The sequence below is a fragment of the Hyperolius riggenbachi genome, chromosome 3, assembly GCF_040937935.1.
Source record: "Hyperolius riggenbachi isolate aHypRig1 chromosome 3, aHypRig1.pri, whole genome shotgun sequence".
Taxonomy (NCBI): domain Eukaryota; kingdom Metazoa; phylum Chordata; class Amphibia; order Anura; family Hyperoliidae; genus Hyperolius; species Hyperolius riggenbachi.
This window is the reverse complement of record NC_090648.1, coordinates 87481565-87504449: the sequence shown is the minus strand read 5'-3', so window position 1 is coordinate 87504449 and position 22885 is coordinate 87481565. Positions and strand designations below refer to the sequence as shown.

General features: G+C 45.1%; 1 protein-coding gene across 3 annotated transcripts in view; it reads left to right on the top strand.

The window, feature by feature from the left end:
• The window catches only part of LOC137562807 (adhesion G protein-coupled receptor E2-like), a 146602-nt gene that overhangs the window by 79513 nt on the left and 44204 nt on the right, over positions 1 to 22885 (top strand). For all 3 annotated transcript variants that reach the window (XM_068274515.1, XM_068274513.1, XM_068274514.1), the window contains 3 exons: positions 15790 to 15869; positions 16010 to 16093; positions 18991 to 19177. In XM_068274515.1, the coding sequence (XP_068130616.1) occupies positions 15790 to 15869; positions 16010 to 16093; positions 18991 to 19177 (351 nt within the window). The remainder of the gene's footprint in view (positions 1 to 15789; positions 15870 to 16009; positions 16094 to 18990; positions 19178 to 22885) is intronic.

Sequence of the window (22885 nt, the reverse complement as noted above, 5' to 3'; positions counted from 1 at the left end):
GATAGTGTAGGTAAGCAAAATAATACTTACAAACCAGGGTTACCTTCTAGGCAACCACTGTACAGGCAGGTGGGGAGATGTAAGACCTGTCCTCACTCAGGATTAAGAAGTCACTTTCTGTAGATCGGAAAGAAGGGGGTATATCACCCCTGGGTGGAGTCTCAAGGATCTTGAGGCACTGAGAGCCTTGGAAGTGCTTAAAGATCAAAATCAGGAGGGTATTGAGTAGAGATGTGGCGAACGGTTCCCGAACCGTTCGCTGGCGAACATCTCTGAATACATGGGGCTTTTACTACTTCCGGGTCGCTCTGACCCGGAGTAGTACGCCTGCGCTGCCCGGCGTAGCGCGTCCTAGATCGCGCTCCTGTTGCCGGGCACTCTCTGCGCATGTGCGTGACGTCATGAACGACGTCACGCACATGCGCAGAGAGTGCCCGGCAACAGGAGAGCGATCTAGGACGCACTTCGCCGGGCAGCGCAGGCGTACTACTCTGGGTCAGAGCGACCCGGAAGTAGTAAAAGCCCCAGAGATGTTCGCCGAGCGAACAGTTCGCAACATCTCTAGTATTGAGGGTAGGAACTATGATACAGTTGAAGGGGGATTGATTGAACATGTGAACTATCTTCTTAAATCCAGCTAAATGCCTTCGCTACAGTCCTTCCCAACTCTGGGAATTTTCCTTGATTTGGTGTCACGTGATTTAAAAACAAGAAGTTTTAAATCAAGATGATACCATTTATTGGCTAACTAAAAATCATTAAGAATAAGCAAGCTTTCGACCTTGCAGTTGCAGCCTTCGTCAGGCTGATTTAAAAAGGCTGACATGGAAGAAGCAGTGTAGAGACAATCTTACAAGTGGTGAGAGGGTGGCACTTGAGGAACTGAAACGAGCTAGGGAGATAATTATACGCCCGAGCGACAAGAGGGGAAATGTGGTCCTGTGGTCTAGAGATCTATATTTGGACGAGGCAAATCGACAGCTGAAGGATACAAATACGTATCAACCATTGCGCAGTAGCCCATATGAGAGGATAGTGCATGGGGTAAATTAATAGGTCGATGATGCAGTAGAGGAAGAAGTGCTGGATTCTAGGGAAGAACATTTCCTGAGGGTTACTATCTACAGGACCCCAGTGTTTTATTTAATCCCAAAAGTCCATAAAAATCCAAATGCATCGGCCAAATGCAATTGATGAAACACTGAATTTTCAATTCTTTTGTACATTCTGTATTCTGTTACCTTGACAAAGGGGACCCCACGGGGCCCCAAAACAACTCGTTGGTGTATGGAGTGGATCTGTCTGTGTCACGATATTGGAATAAAATCTTGAACTAGGTTCATTGAGTGTGCGGACCTTCTGGATTTTCTTCAATTTGCGGGACCAGCTTGTTCATTCTGATTTATTGCCTCGACCAAATTGGTTAAAAGAATTGTCATCAAAGGGAATGTATAGGTGTGGCCGATGCTCAGTGGTGAGTATGTGGATGTTGCAAAAACTTTCCAGGCACCAAATCAAACAAAAGAATGGAAAATTCAGTGTTTCATCAATTGCAATACAGAATGGACAGTGTATATTATTCAGTGCCCTTGCCCCATGTTATATGTTGGTATGACGACAAGAAAACTAAAAAAGAGTATTTCTAAACATCTGAGCAACATTAATTGTGGGAAAAAAACAAATGGGAGATATCAGAGCTCTGAAGCGGAACACTTTTGTGAGTTTCATGAAGGTATGACAAATGGATTTAGGTTCAAAGGCATTTATAAACTCCAGAGTAATAGGAGAGGTGAGGATGGGGAAAAGTGGCTGCTTCAACAGGAGGCAAGAGGAATCTATTTGTTGGATTCCCTGACACCTACTGGCCTGAACCAAGTACTGAATTATGCTCCTTTCTTGTAATCAGGGATCTTAAAACCAATAGATATCTCAGATTACTTTGTGTTCTGGGAAACCTTACTGTCTGTGGACATGCCAAAATACAATATAACCAATTTGATCTGCCGTGACGTAAGCGAGGGCTGCAAAGTACAAAGGTTAAACAACCAACAAAACTGTGCCCTGTATTACAGCTCACCAATATGATGTCTTGCAGTGGATTGGGTGAGCTGCTGAGATGGTATTGGAGATGAGCCAGGAGATGGACGCTGTATCTATGGCTGCAGGTGGCGTCAGCAGCACGCCCCGCACAAGCATACGTAGTTACGCATAAATCACTGCCTTGCCCCCCACGCCACGCATCCTGACGAAGCTCGCAGCGGGTGGGTGCAACGCGTCGATGGGCAGGGCTTCACCCCAGTATACATTACCTGTTCCACCGGCGCGAGTTCCGCTGTCCCTGCTGCTCCGTCTGGTCTGGTCTTCGGCATGCTTCACTTAGAGCGCCCTCTACTGTTTAAGCTTCCTGCCAGGCAGGAAGAAGTGAAGCATTCCGGAGACCAGACCAGCGCGGAGACGGAGCAGCGGTGACAGCGGGACTCGCGCCGGCGGAACAGGTGATGTATGCGGGGCGGGGAGCGGCGGCAGCACCACCACCACCACAGATTGTGAACGGTTTTAAGGCTGAAATCGGTTCACAATCTGTTTGCAGTAAAGGTGGCCATACGATCCCTTTCTGATCAGATTCGATCAGAGAGGGATCTATCTGTTGGTCGAATCTGATGGCAAATCGACCAGTGTATGGCCACCTTAAGATGGAATCATGCATTGTTGCTGACTGGACTGTGTGATAATAAGTTTGTTGTGTTTCAAGTGTGTCTATGTAGATTTATTATAATAATTATTATTATTATTACAAAGTTACATGTGATAATAAGGTTATTGTGTTTCAAGTGGGTGTATGAGGTTCTTTTTTTAAATTAATTTAAGAAAATATAATTAAATAGTCAACATTACATTTGCATTTACATGTGGTATATTTGGATACAGTGCAAATAATGTAAAACGTAGTATGAAAACGATACAACAGACTCTGCATAATGAGTTTCAACCGTTTTAAAACGAATCTACTGCTCCACGGTGTTTCCTTTAATAACATGAGTTTGATAATGAGCTATGCATGTCCAGAATTTATAACTCAGATGTTACCTTGGGGTAATAATAATAATATTTTTATGGCGCTTTTCTCCCTGGAGACTCAAAGCGCTGTGACCTGTGTTATGTAGTCTCAAAGGCTCGGTGAAAAGAGGTGGGTTTTTAACCTTTTCTAAAAGCTGTCCAGAGAAGGAGCCTCTTGCACTGACTGTGGAAGTGAGTTCCATAGCGTAAGGGCTGCATAAGAAAATGCCCCCGCACCAACTGTTTTAAGTGGATCCTGGGAATAACCAATATCCATGTGATTTAGACCCTTGAATGTCAGCAGGCACATCTTGAAATTGATTCTCCATTTTACTAACAACCAATGAGAAGTTTGCAGTATTGTGAAGATGTTTGAGCTGCGGGGCGCATGGACTGACAACCAATGAGAAGTCTGCAGTATTGTGAAGATGTTTGAGCTGCGGGGCGCATGGACTGACAACCAATGAGAAGTCTGCAGTATTGTGAAGATGTTTGAGCTGCGGGGCACATGGACTGACAACCAATGAGAAGTCTGCAGTATTGTGAAGATGTTTGAGCTGCGGGGCGCATGGACTGACAACCAATGAGAAGTCTGCAGTATTGTGAAGATGTTTGAGCTGCGGGGCACATGGACTGACAACCAATGAGAAGTCTGCAGTATTGTGAAGATGTTTGAGCTGCGGGGCACATGGACTGACAACCAATGAGAAGTCTGCAGTATTGTGAAGATGTTTGAGCTGCGGGGCGCATGGACTGACAACCAATGAGAAGTCTGCAGTATTGTGAAGATGTTTGAGCTGCGGGGCACATGGACTGACAACCAATGAGAAGTCTGCAGTATTGTGAAGATGTTTGAGCTGCGGGGCGCATGGACTGACAACCAATGAGAAGTCTGCAGTATTGTGAAGATGTTTGAGCTGCGGGGCACATGGACTGACAACCAATGAGAAGTCTGCAGTATTGTGAAGATGTTTGAGCTGCGGGGCGCATGGACTGACAACCAATCAGAAGTTTGCAGTATTGTGAAGATGTTTGAGCCTCAGGGCGCATGGACTAGGAGTCTGGCTGCTGCATTCTGTACTAGTTGTAAGGGGCCCTGAACGTTATTCGGGGATCCGATGAACAGGGCATTGCAGTAGTCCAGACGGGAGGCTAAATGAACTAGCACAGGTAGGTCTTCAGCTGGGATAAGGTGTTTTATTCTCACTATATTTCTCAGACGGAAGAAGGAAGACTTGACGACAGCTGATATCTGCTATCTGAGTAGTAGCTTTCCATCCAGGTTCACCACACGTTTTCCCACAGAGTCTTTATACTGTACAGTATCTCCCCCAATTGCTAGTTTGAAGTGGGGAGAGTTTTGGCCTTTATCCATCATGTGTGGACCACCTACCAGTGTACCACCAACACCTCTGTTTTGTCAGAGTTCAGCCTCAACCAGCTAATGTTCATCCAGTTTTGTAATTTTACTAGACAGGCATTGATGGAGGCTGATGGGTCTTGTGTGCCAGAAGGACAGATACAGTTGTGTGTCGTCTGCGTAACAATGGTATCCTAGGCCATAGTTCGGGAATATTTTGCTCACTGGAAGCATGTAGACTGCAAAGAGTAATGATGATAGCAGAGAACCCTGTGGCAGTCTATAGGCAAGTGACCCAGACATACTTGCCATGTCCTGCCAGACAGGGAGGACTGAAACCAGCTGAGAACAGCACCCCTTAGGCTGCAGTAATTCTTCAATCACTGGATTAATATTTCATGATCCACAGTATCAAATGCTGCAGACAAGTCAAGAAGAATCAGAATTGTGCACTCACCCTTGTCTTTTGCTGTAAATGGATCATTTATTACTCGGACTAGTGCCGTTTCAGTGCTGTGCCTTTTCCTGAATCCTGACTGAAAGGTATCAAATATGTTGTTATCTGAAAGCCCGTCTTCTAGCTGTTTGGCGACTGCTTTTCTCAATTACTTTCAGGGGCGTAGCAATAGGAGTTGCAGAGTTTGCAACCACATCAGGGCCCTTGGGCCAGAGGGGCCCCAAAGGGCTCACTATTGGTCCTGTGCTCATAATAATCACTTTTATAAATACTATGAATAGTGGTAATAATTAACAAACTGCTCCCCATCCCCTTCTTGCACCTCTGACACTGTAGTTGTCATTGGCTGGTTTTGGTGCACCACATCAATTGTTATGTATAGAGTGCTTGGCTGGGCCCCATGTGTCCTTAGCTATGCCACTGATTACTTTTGACAGGATCGGTAAGTTTGCCACAGGTCTAGTTGGTCACAGAATCAGGATCCAGTGATGGTTTCTTCATGCATGAGGGGTTCTTTGATTACTTTCTTTAGTGCCTCCAGGTACCGCCCCCTTTGCAAGGAGCACTGAGTTATTTTGTGTAGTGCTGATCTGATCAGCTATGGGCACTGCATGAAGGGTATATTCACTAATAAACATTTAAATTGATGTGCACAAACAGTTAAAGTAAATTTAATGCAAACTTTGTAATGCAAAGCAGTGGTGCTCAGCAAGATTTCGGATATCCAAACTACCCAGATAATCCGAACTTTTTCCACTATCCAAACTTTGAATAGCAATTCGGATATTTTTTAAAATCCGAATACCACTACCCGGGAAACTCGGATTTCCTATCTGAAATCCGAAATCCGGATGGATAGTTCGTTCAGATATCCGAGCAGAAGCCAAAATCACCTTCAATGGCAAACATCCCTTTCGAAGACAGAGAGAGAGAGAGAGAGAGAGAGAGATTTTTTTTTTTTTGGGGGGGGGGGGGGGGGATTTTAAGATTTTAAGTCCCCACATCATCAATAAGTGTTTCTCTTTAAAAAAAACATGATGCTACATGCCTCATTTACCCTAAGGGCCCGTTTCCACTATCGCGGAAACCGCTGCGATTCCGCAGAGTTTCCCTGCACATGAATCGCATGGGGAAACTCTGCCATAAGGGAGAATGGCGCCGCAGGCGAATCACTTGCGGTAGCAATTCGGCCGGTACTGGCCGCAGAATTCGCTGCGGAGGCTGCAAATCCCATAGCCGTGCACGGCACGGCTCATGGGATTCGCCTGCCATCCCGCCCACCCGCACAGTGACGGCGCGCGTCTCGCAGACGCACACCGCACTAGTGGAAACGAGCCCTTAAAAAACATTTTAAAAGCAATTTAAAGCCCACTTCCGGTTTTCTACCTGGATATCTGAATCCGGGCGGATATCTGGGATACTGGGTTCGGATATCCGATTCGGATTCAGATTCCAAAACTTCAAACTCGGATATCCGATTCAGATAGGATATCTGGGTATCCGAATTCAATCCGGATTTTGAAAAGGGGTATCCGAGCAACACTGATGCAAAGTACACAATGGTCCTTAGCCTATTACCGTTTCTTCTGAGTTTTCTGTCTCTTCTTATTTTGTGAAACCTTACTAATAAAATACCTTTAATGCTCACACCTTGCAAGAAAATACTGAAAATAAATTTCATATTACTTTTTACCTACTTTTTAGTTATTTTTTCAAATGCTTAGCGCTGAAAAATTATTCTTTAGATAAGATGAAAATGATCTCTTTGGAGAGAGCTCATGAGAAGAAGTTAATTGGTAAGGGCCAATTTATGTGTAACGGGTGTTATGCAAATAGCCTTATGCGTTTTATACAAGGAATCCTTGGGTTGCCTGCATAACACAAGCTAAGCAAACTACATAATGTGTGTTTCATTGTTTGCGTCTGTGCACATGCATTTATGAATATACCCTTATTTGTTTTGGCATAGGGTAAAGTCAGTTTACGCTCAAATAACTTAACGCCAAGCGCCCGCTATGTAAAGCCACAATTTGCATATCGGGAAGCCTGGGCGCCCACAATTTTATTGGGACAACAAGTGTAGAGTTCCAAGGAAGCAGTTGCCCAGGTATGCAGTATCCTGGTATTTGCCGGTGCCAAACCTTGACCGGATTGCTCCCATGGTCTCATATGTAACAAAAAGATAAATGAAAAGGCGGCACAGTGTGCCGCCTTTTCATTTATCTTTGGTCACAATTTTATTGGGAGCCTCCAGGTGATCAAATTTCCTTTTTTTGCCACAAATTGAGCCTTTGACGTGTTGAGGGGAATAGGTTAAGGTTAGGATGGGAATGGTTAAAGGGACACTTAAGTCAAACAAAAAAAATGAGTTTTACTCACCTAGGGCTTCCAATAGCCCCCTGCAGCTCTCCAGTGCCCTCGCCGTCTCCCTCCGATCCTCTTGGCCCCGCCGGCAGCCACTTCCTGTTTCGGTGACAGGAGCTGACAGGCTGGGGACGCGAGTGATTCTTCGCATTCCCAGACACATTAGCACCCTCTATGCTGCTATATGGTATATGATATATGCTATAGCAGCATAGATGGCGCTATTGTGGCCAGGAACGCGAAGAATCACTCACGTCCCCAGCCTGTCAGCTCCTGTCACCGAAACAGGAAGTGGCTGCTGGCGGGGCTAGGAGGATCGGAGGGAGACGGCGAGGGCACCGGACAGCTGCAGGGGGCTATTGGAAGCCCCAGGTGAGTAAAACTCACTATTTTTTTTTTTTAGTTAAGTGTCCCTTTAAATGTTAAGCATCATGGGAGGGTTGAGTGTTAGGCATAACCTTGGGGGAGGGTTAAGGGTTAGACATCTGTAGAAGGTAAGAAGGAGGCCTTAGGGTTAGGCGTCAGTAGAGGTAGGTCTTAGGGTTAGGCATTGGTAGATTGAGGTCTTAGGGTTAGGCATCAGAGGGAGGTCTTTTAGCGTTATTCATTGGTAAATTGGTAATCCCTGCATTAGGGTCCTTTGGAGCTACTCTCCCAGTTTAGGATTTACAGCCACTGGTCCAATCCAGATATTGGACCTACCAACCCCCTACCCCACCAACTCTATTCACCATCTTGTGACACAGCTCAGGCCCCACCACCTTCCTACAATTAAACAAAATCTGCAAATTAAAAGATACAGATGTTCAACAAAGCAAAAGTATCACAATCCTGAAAAGGATATTTACTGTGTAAGGGCCCTTTTCCACGGGCAGTTGATAGGCAGTGGAAAGACTGTCAAACACTCACAGCTGCTTGCTGCTGCCTGGCAACTGCTTGCTGCTTCCTGGTAACTGCTCACTGAGTGTGCAGTTAAGCTGTCCTTGTGAAAGAGCCCTCAGGTATCTCTCTAGCATATGGCTGGCAGGAATAGACTTTTTTCTTGACGCTTAGCTAACAATGAGATGGCATCGGAGTGTCCACATATAGAATAATTAAGTATACAGGTGCACCATAAATATTGTGGATGTATCTTTATCCATTTAATAAATATTAACATTAAAAGAAACATTCCAATAATGATGCTCTTCTTGAATTACATCACTATTGTACTGGGCAGTATTGATAACTGACAGACCCCCCCCCCCCCCCACTCCCGATCATTTTGGGGATCTTGTGTATTGGCACTAGTGTTGGGCGAACACCTGGATGTTCGGGTTCGGGAAAGTTCGCCGAACATGGCCGCAATGTTCGGCATGTTCGGGCCGAACCCCGAACTCCCCGAACATCCCGCTTTTGGGGGCCCTATGGGGTCGCAGGCATAAGGGGGGAGCATGCCCCGATCGCGGGGGGGGGGGGGTCGGAAATTCCCCCCACCCCCTCCGCTAGCGCTCCCCCCTCTGCCCGCTTCCCCATACAAAAGTTTCAGGAAGTACCGGTCCGGTGGTAGTGGGTGGCTGGCAGTAGTACAGTACTACTGCTGAACCGCCCGCTGCCCGGCCTCCCTCAACGCGTCACTCTCCGGACTCCTCCTCCTCAGTCACTCACTTCACAGTGCCGCCCACTGCCAGCCACCCACTACCACCGGACTGGTACTTCCTGAAACTTTTGTATGGGGAAGCGGGCAGAGGGGGGAGCGCTAGCGGAGGGGGTGGGGGGAATTTCCGACCCCCCCCCCCGCGATCGGGGCATGCTCCCCCCTTATGCCTGCGACCCTATAGGGGGGCAGTATTCGGCCGAACAGGGCCCTGTTCGGCGGCCAATTAGTAGTTCGGGGCGAACCCGAACTTAAAAGGCCGAACACCATCAGGTGTTCGGCCGAACTCGAACATCACCCGAACAGGGTGATATTCTGCAGAACCCGAACAGTGGCGAACACTGTTCGCCCAACACTAATTGGCACCACTGTGACAAACTTTAAAATGTGAATCGGGGTCAGGAGATGATTTTACAGTGGGCAAACTCTGACTTAATAATTTACAAAGTTAATATTGTAAAAAAAAATAAGCAATTTTATTTAATTATGTTTTTTTTTACTATGCTATTTTCCTTTGTATTTTGTTCTAAAATATCATTAGACTCTAATGATTAGAGGATTCATTTTCAAAAAGAAGCTCAGACTCGGTGGTAAATGAATTTTAACAGAAGCTGAAAACACAGTAAACATGTAATACATTTCTTGGGCACTGTTTCATTGGGCAACCAATTCTAGAGTGTGAGCACACAGAGCTGCCGAGTCCCTCACCGTGAGGGGCCTCACCAACCGGAATATAAACGGCTACTTAGCTGAAGTGTCACTTCCTATTTTTAAAACCAAGAACAAAAAGCAAGAGTCTTCAAAAAAAGGAAAACGTTGCACATAAACTGAAGCAAACCAGTCACAGCTGGGATTATATAGACACAGAACATTTATATTGCGCTTTTCTCCTGGTGGACTGAATTCATGAGTGTACATTTTTACTTATTTAAGGTTACCGGTAATTTTTTAAGATAACTCATGAGAATACATTACAAAATTAACAAAAAGACAAAATAATGAAAAAAAAAAAAGATACAGGCCCATATGCAGCTTTTTCACCCGAGTTTTCTCCTAGGTGATATTTTAAAACTTGTCAATAAAATGACTTGTATACCACCAGCAAGCAAAAAAAATAATCAATTTTGATAGTACTTTATACCTACTTATTGATACTTTTTTTCCATTGCAAAGTGCTATAAAGTTATATTAAAGGGAACCAGAGAGGATGAGATATACATACCTGGGGCTTCCTCCAGCCCCATACGCACGGATCGCTCCCACGCCGCCGTCCTCCGGCAAGTCGGCAAGTCGGCCGGCGGACGCGGCCAATTCTCCGCATCACAGGGTGCTCTCCCCATACAGATACGCATGTGGCTCCTTGCTGCGCAGCCGCATGCGTACATGTATGGAGGGAGCCCCTGTGATGCGGACAATTGGTCGCGTCCGCCGGAAGTGACGGGCCCGGTACCGGCGGATCCAGGAAGCTGAGGACGGCGGCGTGGGAGCGATTCAGGCTTATGGGGCTGGAAGAAGCCCCAGGTATGTATAAAATCTTTGCCCTTTTTCACCCCCCCGTTCCTCTCTGGTTCCCTTTAATCAAAGATGAAATTTTCTCTCCTAGGAGAAAACTCAGGAGAAAATGTGAATTGAATAAGGGCCAGTGCTAAAATAAGCAGTGGTAAAGCTAGAGATTATGGGGCCTCATAGCAAAACTTTCATGGGTCCATCAGAGACAGTCAGTCTTGAGCAATGCCACCTGACCCTACCCAATGGATATGAGTTAACTTGGCAATGTACATTTTCATGCAATCTACACTGTATTTAGTCCATGGGCACTGAGACAAAGTCAGAGGGTGGAGGAACATAAGAAAGTTAAAGTGGACCTCCAGTGAATATCACATATCTTGCAGACATGGAACCAAGGAGGTGATTTACAAAAAGAAAACATGGAGGATGATTATAACTGTATAGAAGAAGAGGACTCAATGAATATGTGATATTCACTGGGGGTCCAATTTAATAGTGAATACATCAAGTACCACACCAGGGCCCCATCTGCTCCAGGGCCCAATAGCAGTTGCTATGGCTGCCATGGTTATTGCTATGCCCCAATACCTTTATAATGCTCTATAATAACTTCCCTGTGTCTCTGCGTCCCTGTCCCTGTGTGTGTGTCCATGTCTTTGTGCTACTGCGCATGTCCTGCACAGACAGCCTTGGGACAGGAGCAGGACGAGCCAGGGGGCTGGCTGGGCGGGCGCGTGCACGGCGGGTATGTGTACCAGCAGGCACTCGCATGTGTGCTGACTGTGCGGCGGTGGTCACAGGGGAGGGGAGTTGCGACACAGACCTAGAGCCTGTTTTTAAACGGGCTTAGGTCTACTAGTAAAAACAAAAAACCTACCTGTCCCTGTGTACTTCTGTCCCTGTGTCCTTGGGTCCGTGTTTTCTGCTACTGCGCATGTGCGCAGCACGGATAGCCGTTGGGACAAGAGGACGGGGCCAGTTAGAGGCGGGTGCACCCGGCTGGCGGGTGCGCACGCATGCGCACTGACATGCGGTGGTGACAGACAGACCTTAGGTTTACTAGTAAAAACATAATTTTTCAATACAAATTACAATTGCTTTTTGTAAAAAAAAATGTACAGTGTCAGTGACTAGTCACTCATCAAACCTGGAGATTTGGCTTTTGTAGTTTTACAGTTAGGTCCATAAATATTTGGGCACAGACAATTTTTTGTAATTTTGGTTCTGTACATTACTGTAATGAATTTTAAATGAAACAACTCCAATGCAGTTGAAGTGCAGACTTTCAGCTTTAATTCAGTGAGGTGAACAAAACAATTGCATAAATGTGAGGCAACTAGACTTACACTTTAAAGAGAATCTGTATTGTTAAAATCGCACAAAAGTAAACATACCAGTGCGTTAGGGGACATCTCCTATTACCCTCTGTCACAATTTCGCCGCTCCCCGCCGCATTAAAAGTGGTTAAAAACAGTTTTAAAAAGTTTGTTTATAAACAAACAAAATGGCCACCAAAACAGGAAGTAGGTTGATGTACAGTATGTCCACACATAGAAAATACATCCATACACAAGCAGGCTGTATACAGCATTCCTTTTGAATCTCAAGAGATCATTTGTGTGTTTCTTTCCCCCTGCAGCTATCTTCCACTGAAGTGTCAGGCTGTTTCTTCCTGCAGAGTGCAGACAGCTCTGCCTGTATGTAATTCCTCAGTATGTGAAAGCCCAGCCAGCTCAGAGGAGGATTTATCCAGCTTGTAAAAGATAATAGAGCAGAGAGAAGCTGCCCTAATCTAAATAACACACAGGCAGTCTGCAGAGAGGGGCCTGGAGGGGGGAGATGCATCACAGAACAACAACACTGAAGAACTTGGCAGCCTTCCAGAGACAGGCTGACAAGTCTGACAAGAGAGAGATAAGTTGATTTATTACAGAGATGGTGATAGTAGAACGTGCTGCAGTAAGCCAGAACACATTAGAATAGCTTTTGGAACTTGTAGGATGGAAGAAAACCGGATGAAATTTTTGTTACGGAGTCTTTTTAAATCAAATATCTGTGCTGCTGGATTGTTCAGGGTCTATAGGTAAACGTATTAGAGGCAGAGGATCAGCAGGACAGCCAGGCAATTTGCATTGTTTGAAAGGATATAAATATGGATGCCTTCATAATTCTCTCCCTTCAGGTGTCCTTTAAAGAAATACTGTAGGGGGGTCGGGGGAAAATGAGCTGAACTTACCCGGGGCTTCTAATGGTCCCCCGCAGACATCCTGTGCCCGCGCAGCCGCTCCCCAATGCTCCGGCCCCGCCTCCGGTTCACTTCTTGAATTTCTGACTTTAAAGAGAAACTCCGACCAAGAATTGAACTTTATCCCAATCAGTAGCTGATACCCACTTTTACATGAGAAAAATAATGATTTTCACAAACAGACCATCAGGGGGCGCTGTATGACTGATTTTGTGCTGAAACCCCTCCCACAAGAGGCTCTGGTACCGTACGGTACTCTGGGCAAACTGTCACAATGTAACAATGTTCAGACAGGAAATAGCTGTCTGTTAAAGCCAGACCAGCTAGAAACAGCTCCATAATCTGCCCACAGTAACAATGTCTCCATGTAATACAAGTCAGAATGTGAATCTGGGAGAGGAAAGATTTTACAATGAGCAAACACTGACTAAATCATGTATACATAATTATTGTAAAAATGAAGCACTTTTTTTATTACATTATTTTCACTGGAGTTCCTCTTTAAAGCCAGAAAACCACTGCGCCTGCGTTGCCGTGTCCTCGATCCCGCTGATGTCATCAAGAGCGCACAGCGCAGGCCCAGTATGGTCTGTGTCTGCGCAGTACACTCCTGGTGACATCAGCGGGAGCGAGGACACGGCAACGCAGGCGCAGTGGTTTTCTGACTTTAAAGTCAGAAATTCCAGAAGTGAACCGGAGGCGGGGCCGGAGCATTGGGGAGTGGCTGCGCCAACACAGGATGTCTGCGGGGGACCATTAGAAGCCCCGGGTAAGTTCAGCTCATTTTCCCCGACCCCCCCTACAGTATCCCTTTAAGGGAGAAATAACCACCATTAATTATTACTCTCCACGCTCAGGACGGAGTGAGTTAAACCTCTACAGCTCTTCATGTCACTAAAAACATATTGTGGTGGCTGTATATTTCTTCCATATTTTATTAAGTGTTTATAACTGCGATTCTAATAGCTGTATCACAGTAATGGTATTGATCACGCTATACATACTGTATGTATGATGCACTGTACTGTTCTTAAGGTCAATGTCTGGGTCCTATAGAGCCTTCCTATTCCTCTCTCGGTCCCCTCGTTGCAGCCACGTCACTGATGTTACAATCTGCCGTGGGAGGCTTCAGAAGTCTTCAGGAGCCCAAATGCTCTAGAAGAAGGGGCTCCACACTGCACATGCTTGAGCAAGCGAGAGAGGACACTAGCGCAGATGCAGTACGGAGCTACCCATCTTCGGGAGCACTTGGGCTGCTAAAGACTTTGGAAGCCTCCCGCATCAGCACAGAGCACAATCAACCGATTGGTCAGATACTACTAACGGGAGTGACAGCGCTGGAATAAGGGCACTGTGAGAGGAGCGGGAAGGCTCCTTAGGATCCACAGTCTTCCCTCTCCATAGGTAAGTATCTGTTTTTTATGCCAGTTTACATTCATTTTAAGTTTTGCAATAAACTTTCTGGTAAAAAAAAATAAAATAAAAAATTCTGGTGTGCACAATCAACTCGGCTGAGTTCTTTATTCCCTTTCTTAACCTCTCTACCAGAATCCGCTCCATTGTGTGCTGTTTTGTTGCCTCTCCATAGCAACAGGATGCATTGCTAGGCTGAAGCTGTGAAAGGAACAATAAGCCAAGGATGTACTATGAAGCACCCTGAGGAAACTAAATGCTTATAGAGCCCTTTGCTCCAGGTAGAAGAGAAAGCCAGAACATTTAGACATGAAAATCACTACTAGAAGTGACATTCAAAATGTGAGGGTGGATCCTAATGAGGGGAGACGTGTGAAAGTAACGCAAGCCATAAGCTGCTTATCTTCTGTGGCTCTAGCAGATGCGAATGAAACGGGTTGGGCAGAGAGCAGGTGGCATCAGATGTTTGTTTATGAATACGGTATACTTACTTCTATTGATCTGAAATCTCCATGTCTCATCAGTACTGGCTGAACTCCTCTTATAATGTGACAAAAGAGGGCGCTCAAGAGCCTCATTGTCAAGAAATAACTACAGTATATGAGCCTCCTAGGCCCGAGGCCTGAACTAATTATGTTTTCTCAAGACAGGTCAGGGATTTCCTCATGATTACTTGCCCTCTATGAGTCTTTAGGATTCATATAACATTTGGCGCTGTGATACCAAGGAATGTACTTCTTCTAGGACCGGCTCACACTGTACACATCAAAAAATTGATCAGTGTAAAAACTGATTCGTGAAACCCATTTGTTTTTATTGGGCACCAGTTTTTGATCTGTGACCCTCTGTTCCATTGCGCTGTGAATGCACTGCATCCGTCGATTAGGAAAAACCACTCCCTCCCCAAACTTTCAGCCTATTCGTCGGCAAGAATCCTTGTGCAAGACTCCCAAAAGTGAGATCGCCCGACAGCAGAGGTAGAGTGCCAACCGGCGGATGGAGGGAGAATTGCAGCGCTGGATCCAGGGGAAGTGAGTAATGTGCAGGGCTGCTGCAGATCTCTCTAGCGGCATGATTTATTCTTGCATCAAAAAAAGGAGAGATGCATAGTTGGCACTACAGCACAAAACAGCTGACACTGGAGTGGTGTGGACAGGATTCTTGCACTTCTTATCTTATGGTGCACCCTGCGTGCTCTGATATAGTTGAGAATCACTGGTGCATAAAAATGAGGAGAAGGAGGTGTTATCGGCACTGCAGGTGCTTTATTCCATATAAGTATTTAGTAAAATCATGCAAAGACAAACGACGTGTCACAAAAAGTCACATACCATATATAAGTAGTGCGGTGGTGCGGTGGGTGCCGGGCACAAACTGCCTGACGGCCGTTGAAACGCATACTTAGCCCGAAACGGCCGCCAGGCCGTTTGTGCCCAGCACCCACCGCACCACCGCACTACTTATATATGGTATGTGACTTTTTGTGACACGTCGTTTGTCTGTGCATGATTTTACCAAATGATTTATTCTTGCTTTTAGGTTCTAAAATTCTGTGAAAAAAATTGCACCGCTTTTAGACCCTAAAATCCAGAAGTAAACATCCCGCTAGGGAGGTAAACATAGGATCCATTCACATCCAGATCCGGTCCGATAAACATACCATTTTTATGGCTAGTGTGAACCAGCACTTAGGGTCGTTTTTTTTTGTACTACACTCAATCCGCTAACTCTCTTTCGTGTGTCTTTAGGGGATGCAGTGACACAGAAATGTGCATCGGGCCTGTCACAAAAAGAAAATCAGAAAAAATGCAACCCGCAGAATCCACAGGTGGGCATGGTCCCTTGAGTTTAGCTCCTTTGATATATATCGACACCTTGATATTCAGTAGACTGGCACATTATTCTTGAGTTTCTTGAATATATATTTGTTTCCCCTTTAACTCATACAATTGGTTCATTTGTTTCCAGGACGTAATGTGCTCTATTCTTCAGATCTCCTATGAACTGATGAGCAATTCCTGCCAGTCAAATAACATCACAAAAACAAACGAGGTGAGAAATATGCTGTTACAATAAATACATGCAGATGAATCCAAATGAGAATCATATATCAAAACAAATGCGTGTGTTATTGGTCTTTAAAGAGGACTGTAATCACGGATTGAACTTCATCCTAATCAGTAGCCGATACCCCCTTTCCCATGAGAAATCTTTACCTTTTCTTGAATCATCATCAGGGACGTCTGTATGGCTGATATTGTGGTGAAATCCCTCCCACACTGAGATGTCAGGGCCATGACAGCTTCCTGTCTGTGTACCTATCACATTGTTAAAAGTTATGATCTGTGTGGAATGTTCGTTACTGAGAGTTTTCTTCGCAGAGGGTCATACTGCTTGCTTGGAAGTTGGAAAAAGCTGTTATTTCCCACAATGCAGTGAGGCTCACAGACAGCAAATTGTCAGGACCATGGTCATGACATCACACCGTGGGAGGGGCTTTACCACAATATCAGCCATACAGACCCCCCTGATGATCTATATGAGAAAAAGTAAACAATTCTCATGGGAAGGGGGTATCAGCTACTGATTGGAATGAAGTTCAAACCTTGGTTACAGTTCCTCTTTAAGCTCACTGGATCTTGTGTAGTCTTTAAACTTCCCTAATGAAAAAAAAGGTGTTTTGTATGTGACACTACTTTGTATGGTTCTGAACCAATCCTGAAACATGTCTGAAGAAGAAACGTAAAGTTTAGAAAGCTTGCAGAGAAATCTTGTACAGTTAGTCATTAAAGAGACACTGAAGCGGTAAAAAAATTATGATATAATGATTTGTATGTATAGTACAGCTAATAAATAAAACATTAGGAGCAGAGACATGAGTCTAATATTGTTTCCAGTACAAGAAGAGTTAACAAAATCCAGTTATTATCTATGCAAAAGAGCCATTGAGCTCCACGACTTTCAAAGTTGCAGAGAGCTCTGTCTTCTGAAGCTTGTTATCTCAACTGTCAGTCATTGTAATTTCTTTTCTCTCCAGAGGACAGGTCAATAGTTCACTGTCCTGCTCTGTAAAATCATGTACAATGCTGAGTAGTGTGTAAACTGCAAATATTAGAGAATAATGCATTGTTATAAAAAACACTATATAACTGAAAATAAAAATATGAGCATATTTTCTTTGCTACTAATGTTCTAGTAATTATCATTACTACACAACCAATTCATTATATCATCATATTTTTTTTTGCTTCAGTGTCTCTTTAAAAGGTATCATCTAAGCAACATTTGTTGTTATGTCTTCGGAATCTCTTTATGGAGTATACTCAGTATTACCTTTAGACCCCTTTTACACTTGCATTGCAAATGTGTGTTGTGTTACCTTGTTTTACCGCAGGGTAAGGCAAGGACAATGCAAGTGTATGGGGCCTTGCACATATACTGCGTCGCATTGCGCTGAAAGTTTCCGAATTGCTACCGAGCCAATACAAAGTCTGCAGAATGTCATTTTTTGCATTTTATTTCCACCTTCACTCTCTGTTCCAATAACATCAACCCCCAAAGCTCATTGCCTGGGGGTAACTCTGGACTCTGAGCTCTCCTTTACACCACATTTCAACACATTAACTACCTCCTGCTACATCTTCTACATTCCCAGAATCCATCCCTTTCTCTCACAAGAAGCAACTAAAATGCTTGTGCATGCCCTAATCATCTCCCGTATTGACTACTGTAACACCCTACTCTTTGGTCTACCAAAAAGCAGACTGGCACCTCTCCAATCTCTACAAAACTCCGCTGCCCGTCTCATCCACCTCTCTTCTAGATCCTCTGAGGCAGCCCCTCTCTGCCAATCCCTGTATTGGTTACCAGTTGCCCAAAGGATCCAGTTTATACTTCTCACGCTTGCATACAAAGCTCTACACGAGCTATCACCTCCATACGTTACCTCTTTAATCTCCAGATACCTCCCCGCCCGGACCCTCTGTTCCTCACAGGAGACCCTTTTGTCCTCCAGCCTAGTCACCTCCTCACATTCTCGCATCCAAGACTTCCAAGACCCTAATTTTAACATATGCACATGTACCAACTACACATCAACTATGTATGTATTTGTATTTATTCTATTCAATGTCATGACTGTACAGTGTCTTGTATTTCTTATGTATATTTGTTCCCCATTATTTGTTTGTACTATGTACAGCGCTACGGAAGATGTTGGCGCGATATAAATAAAACATAATAAATAATAATAATCATTGCAGTGGGATGCGGCAGGAGAATTGCATCCCCACCGCAACGCAAACAATAAGTGTAAAACCGGGCTCAATCTTTACAAAAGAGCTCCCTGAAAAGGATCTATACGGAGATGTCAGCCAGTTTCCTTATTCTTTTGTATACTATTTTGGGAGTTGGACTGAACAACTGCAGTTAAGTAAGTGCTTCTGTAAATTAAGAAACAGAATTCCCCATGGTGAAATGGACTAGTCCAAATCCTGACAGATTTTCACTACCTACTGTCAGGCCTTGTTCACATCTAAAATTGAAATCGCAAACACAAGCGTTTTGCGATTTTGTGCGTGATCTATATTTAGCACCTCCCGGCGCATGAGTTTTAATTACGGTAGCATGTATTAATTTTAAACTATAATGGCCAAAAACTCAGAAATAATGATTCTTTTCCATTTCTTTCCTTATCTTTCTGTTAAAATGGATTTTTTTAAAAAATAATTCTTAGCAAAATGTACTACTCAAAGAAAGGGTAATTAGTGGCGGAAAAAACAAGATATAGATCAATTAATTGTGATAAGTAGCAATAAAGTTATTGGTGAATGAATGGGAGGTGAACGTTGCTCGGATGCATACGATTTTCGACACTGTAGGCTGAAGTGGTTAAAAAAAAATAATTTCATTTGCTATAATGTCTTTGTGCGTCATACATATTTTCACAGAGCACAACGAAAGAATTTACCCGAGCTGCAGATGTCATCACCAAAGCTCTTGCTAAGACGGACGATTCTCCCACCAGTGTTGTTAACCAGGGACAGACTTTTAAAGTTCTGAATAATGTGGAAACCCTGACACTTAAATCTTTTGATGATGCGCCCCGGACCGAGACTATCAGCACCTCCAAACTAGGTAAGATCTTGTTTAGTTTTGATTCCCAGTTAAAGCAAACTTGAAGTAAGGAAACTCACTTAAAGGGATACTGTAGGGGGGTCAGGGGAAAATGAGTTGAACTTACCCGGGGCTTCTAACGGTCCCCCGCAGACATCCTGTGTTGGCGCAGCCACTCACCGATGCTCTGGCCCCGCCTCCGGTTCACTACTGGAATGTCAGACTTTAGAGTCTGAAAACCACTGCGCCTGCGTTGCCGTGTCCTCGATCCCGCTGATGTCATCAAGAGCGCACAGCGCAGGCCCAGTATGGTCTGTGTCTGCGCAGTACACTCCTAGTGACATCAGCGGGAGCGAGAATACGGGCGTGCAGGCGCAGTGGTTTTCTGACTTTAATGTCAGAAATTCCAGAAGTGAACTGGAGGCAAGGCCGGAGCATCGGTGAGTGGCTGCGCCAACACAGGATGTCTGCGGGGGACCATTAGAAGCCCCGGGTAAGTTCAGCTCATTTTCCCCCGACCCCCTACAGTATCCCTTTAAGGTTAGAAACATAGACAGCTCTGGTCACCATAGAGCCTCCTCCCCCCCCCCCCCCCCCTCCTGCAGGAGTTCTGTGACCAGTTGTGTCATTGGTATTCCTTGGGCAGCCTTTGGAAGTGCTCATGTCCCTGACTGCTTCCGATGATAGGGGGTGCATCTGTACTGTGCATGCATGAGCCTGGACTCCTATTCAAAGGCTGTCCAAAAAGTGCTGAATAGGTATCTGACCTAGGAGGTCAATCGACATAGTCATTGGACGGTAAAGGGCTAAGAAATGTAAGTGAAACCTGAGCAGTGGAGCTATTGAAAAGCAAACCATCGTTGTTTGACTTTTACGCTGAGGTGAAATAGAAGCCAGAACAGAGAATTTCAGAGAGTAGCAGCAGATGAAAAGCGCTAAGAAGGAACGATTATTTTGGTTGCAGATGGATTGTAAAGGTTCGAGACTAGTTTGAGTTATACCATACAGGAAGAAGCAACTGTAGTCAAAACTAGAAATATTGAGCCTGTTTACCAGGAATGCAGTGGTGTCTGGTGATAGGAAGAGTCATATTATGGAAATGCCACACAGGTGCACTCAAATTTCTTTTGCCTAGACCAGAAATAGTTGCTGAATAGTAGCTTTACTTCATTCAGATAGTTTTAACCATGCAACATATAGTGACAGTCCAGGGAATATACTGGCGTAAAGATGGTTACCAAACTATGATAACCTAAATTCCATCCGATGTGCCCAATTCCACTGGAAACAAATGTCTACATATATGTGGTTGCTATATAGTCCAGATGTTCAATTTATAATATGCATGTGTCTTTAAAAGTTGGTAACAGACACAGGCCTTGAGGGCTGGATGCCCATTCTCAAGCCAAAGAGGTGCACTAACGGTGAGTTTAGGTGTGGTAGATAGTAAAAATTGGTGTCATCTATGCAAGCAGGTGGTTGTAAGAATCCCAGACAATGACAGGCCTTATACCCTAATCTTCATCAAAAGCATCACCTATGGACAAGCCTAGAGGTGTGACAATAGCTTGCAGAGCATTAACACAGGGAGTTATGTATTTATATTCACTGCCTCATGTCTCCTTTTCCTCCAGCTGCCTCATGTCTCCTTTTCCTCCCACCGACCACTCACTCTGTGCTGCATACTTGGCTTACGATGTATGATCAGGAGTCGGGTATGCGGCAGAGAGGTAGTGGCTGCTGGGAGAAAAAGGAGACGCAATGCAGGGGGAACAGGTAAATATACCATACCATACCATATACCATAACATTTCTATAGCGCTTTTCTCCCATAGGACTCAAAGCGCTTAGGCTCTCTCAGATTCAGTAATTGGTAGTAGGATGAAGTATTCACACAACAAAAGTCATATTTCTGCAAATGCCAAACTGAACAGGTGGGTTTTCAGTCTGGATTTAAACACGTCCAGGGATGGGTCTGTCCTGATCTGTTGAGGTAAGGAGTTCCAAAACGTAGTCACAGAAATCCAGTGAGCCAATGCTCAAGGGAAAGAGGGCATTGCGGCACTGGTGTGTGTGTGTGTGGGGGGGGGGGGGGGGGGGCATCTGTAGGTGGGGCCTGGGATAATTCAGTAACAATGTAGCCTATTGGCCACTTTTCCGCAAAACTGATTACTGTAAACCCATCCATGTGTGCCAGGGCCGGCGCTACAATTAAGGCAATTTCTCCCAGGCCCCAGAGTCTATAGGGGCCCCCCAGCATCTATAAAAAAATTGATTTGGCCGGCAGCCGGGTTCTACGTTGTGTGTGGTGCGGTGGTGGAGGTGAGGAAGCAGGCAGAGGAAGATTTCAAGGCCCCCATATGCACAGCAGCGTGCATCACAACTCACCAGTCATCGTAGGAAGTTCATAAAGTCTTCTCCAATTTACACAGATCAGCATCTTCACTCTGCTGCCCTTTAGTGGCGCCTCTCAGTACTGCACCACTGGAGGAGTCAGAGAGGAGACGCTGTGACATTGAAGTGGACAACACGTTCTGAACTTCCCAGCGACGTAAACAGGTGAGTTGTACCCCTCAGCCCTTCTGTTGCACTGCACATCGCTCTGCCTATGATGGGGGGGGGGGCAACCTAATCCTGGTGGGGGGCACATCTAGCTATCTATATTGGGAGGGAGGGGAATACCTAATACTGGGGGGCTCATCTAGCTAGCTATACTGGGAGAAGGATACCTAATCCTGGGGCGCACAACTAGCTACCTATACTGGAAGGGGAGGGTACCTAATCTTGGGAGACACACTATCTATAATGGAGTAGACTGCCTAATCCTGGGGGGGGGGAGGGGGCACATCTAGCTATCTATACTATTATTATTCCCGCAGCGCTGTCTTGTCTATTAACTGTTCCTCAGAGGGGCTCACAATCTATTCTCAACCATAGTCATATGTCTATGTATGTATCGTGTAGTGCATGTATCATAGTCTAGGGCCAATTTAGAGGGTAGCCAATTAACGTATCTATATATTTTTGGGCTGTGGGAGGAAACTGGAGTGCCTAGACAAAACCCACACAGACACAGGGAGAACATACAAACTCTGTGAAGATGCAAGTGCACTGGCTGGGATTCAAATTATGGACCCAGCGCTGCAGGGCAAGCATGCTAACCACTACGACACCATGCTGCCCCATAGATATGGGGGAGGGGGCACCAAGTTACTTTTGCCCCAGGGCCCCATGAGATCTAGAACCAGCCCTGGTGTTAGCATTCAACTGCCGGAAGGAGTACGAGCAGTGCATGGCCATACGGTCTCATCTATGTGGCAGCCTATTTGTGCAGGAGTGCTGGGGATGACACTTCTCGTTGCTGGCATGTCAGAGAGGTGAGTTTGACACAGTGATATTCAGAGGTCAAAGTAGGATACGTTTTGCTTAGGATTCAGCTGTATACAGAAAAAAAATATAGATCCAAGCACTGAGCCTTGGGGAACACCAGCAGGGTGAGGAGTAGAAAGGAAGAATTTCAATTGATATGGATTTGGAATGAGAAGTCAGATACAGTAAATAGGAAGAGAACCAAGAATGTGCAGTTCCACCAATTCCAATATATTGCAAGGTTTGTAGTAGAAAAGGGTGATTGACATTGTGAAAAGCAGACGACGGATGCTGGAATAGAGGAGAGAAGTTGCCTTGTGGTTAAGCTACCCGAAGGGGGGAAAAGTGCCCAATTTGGAT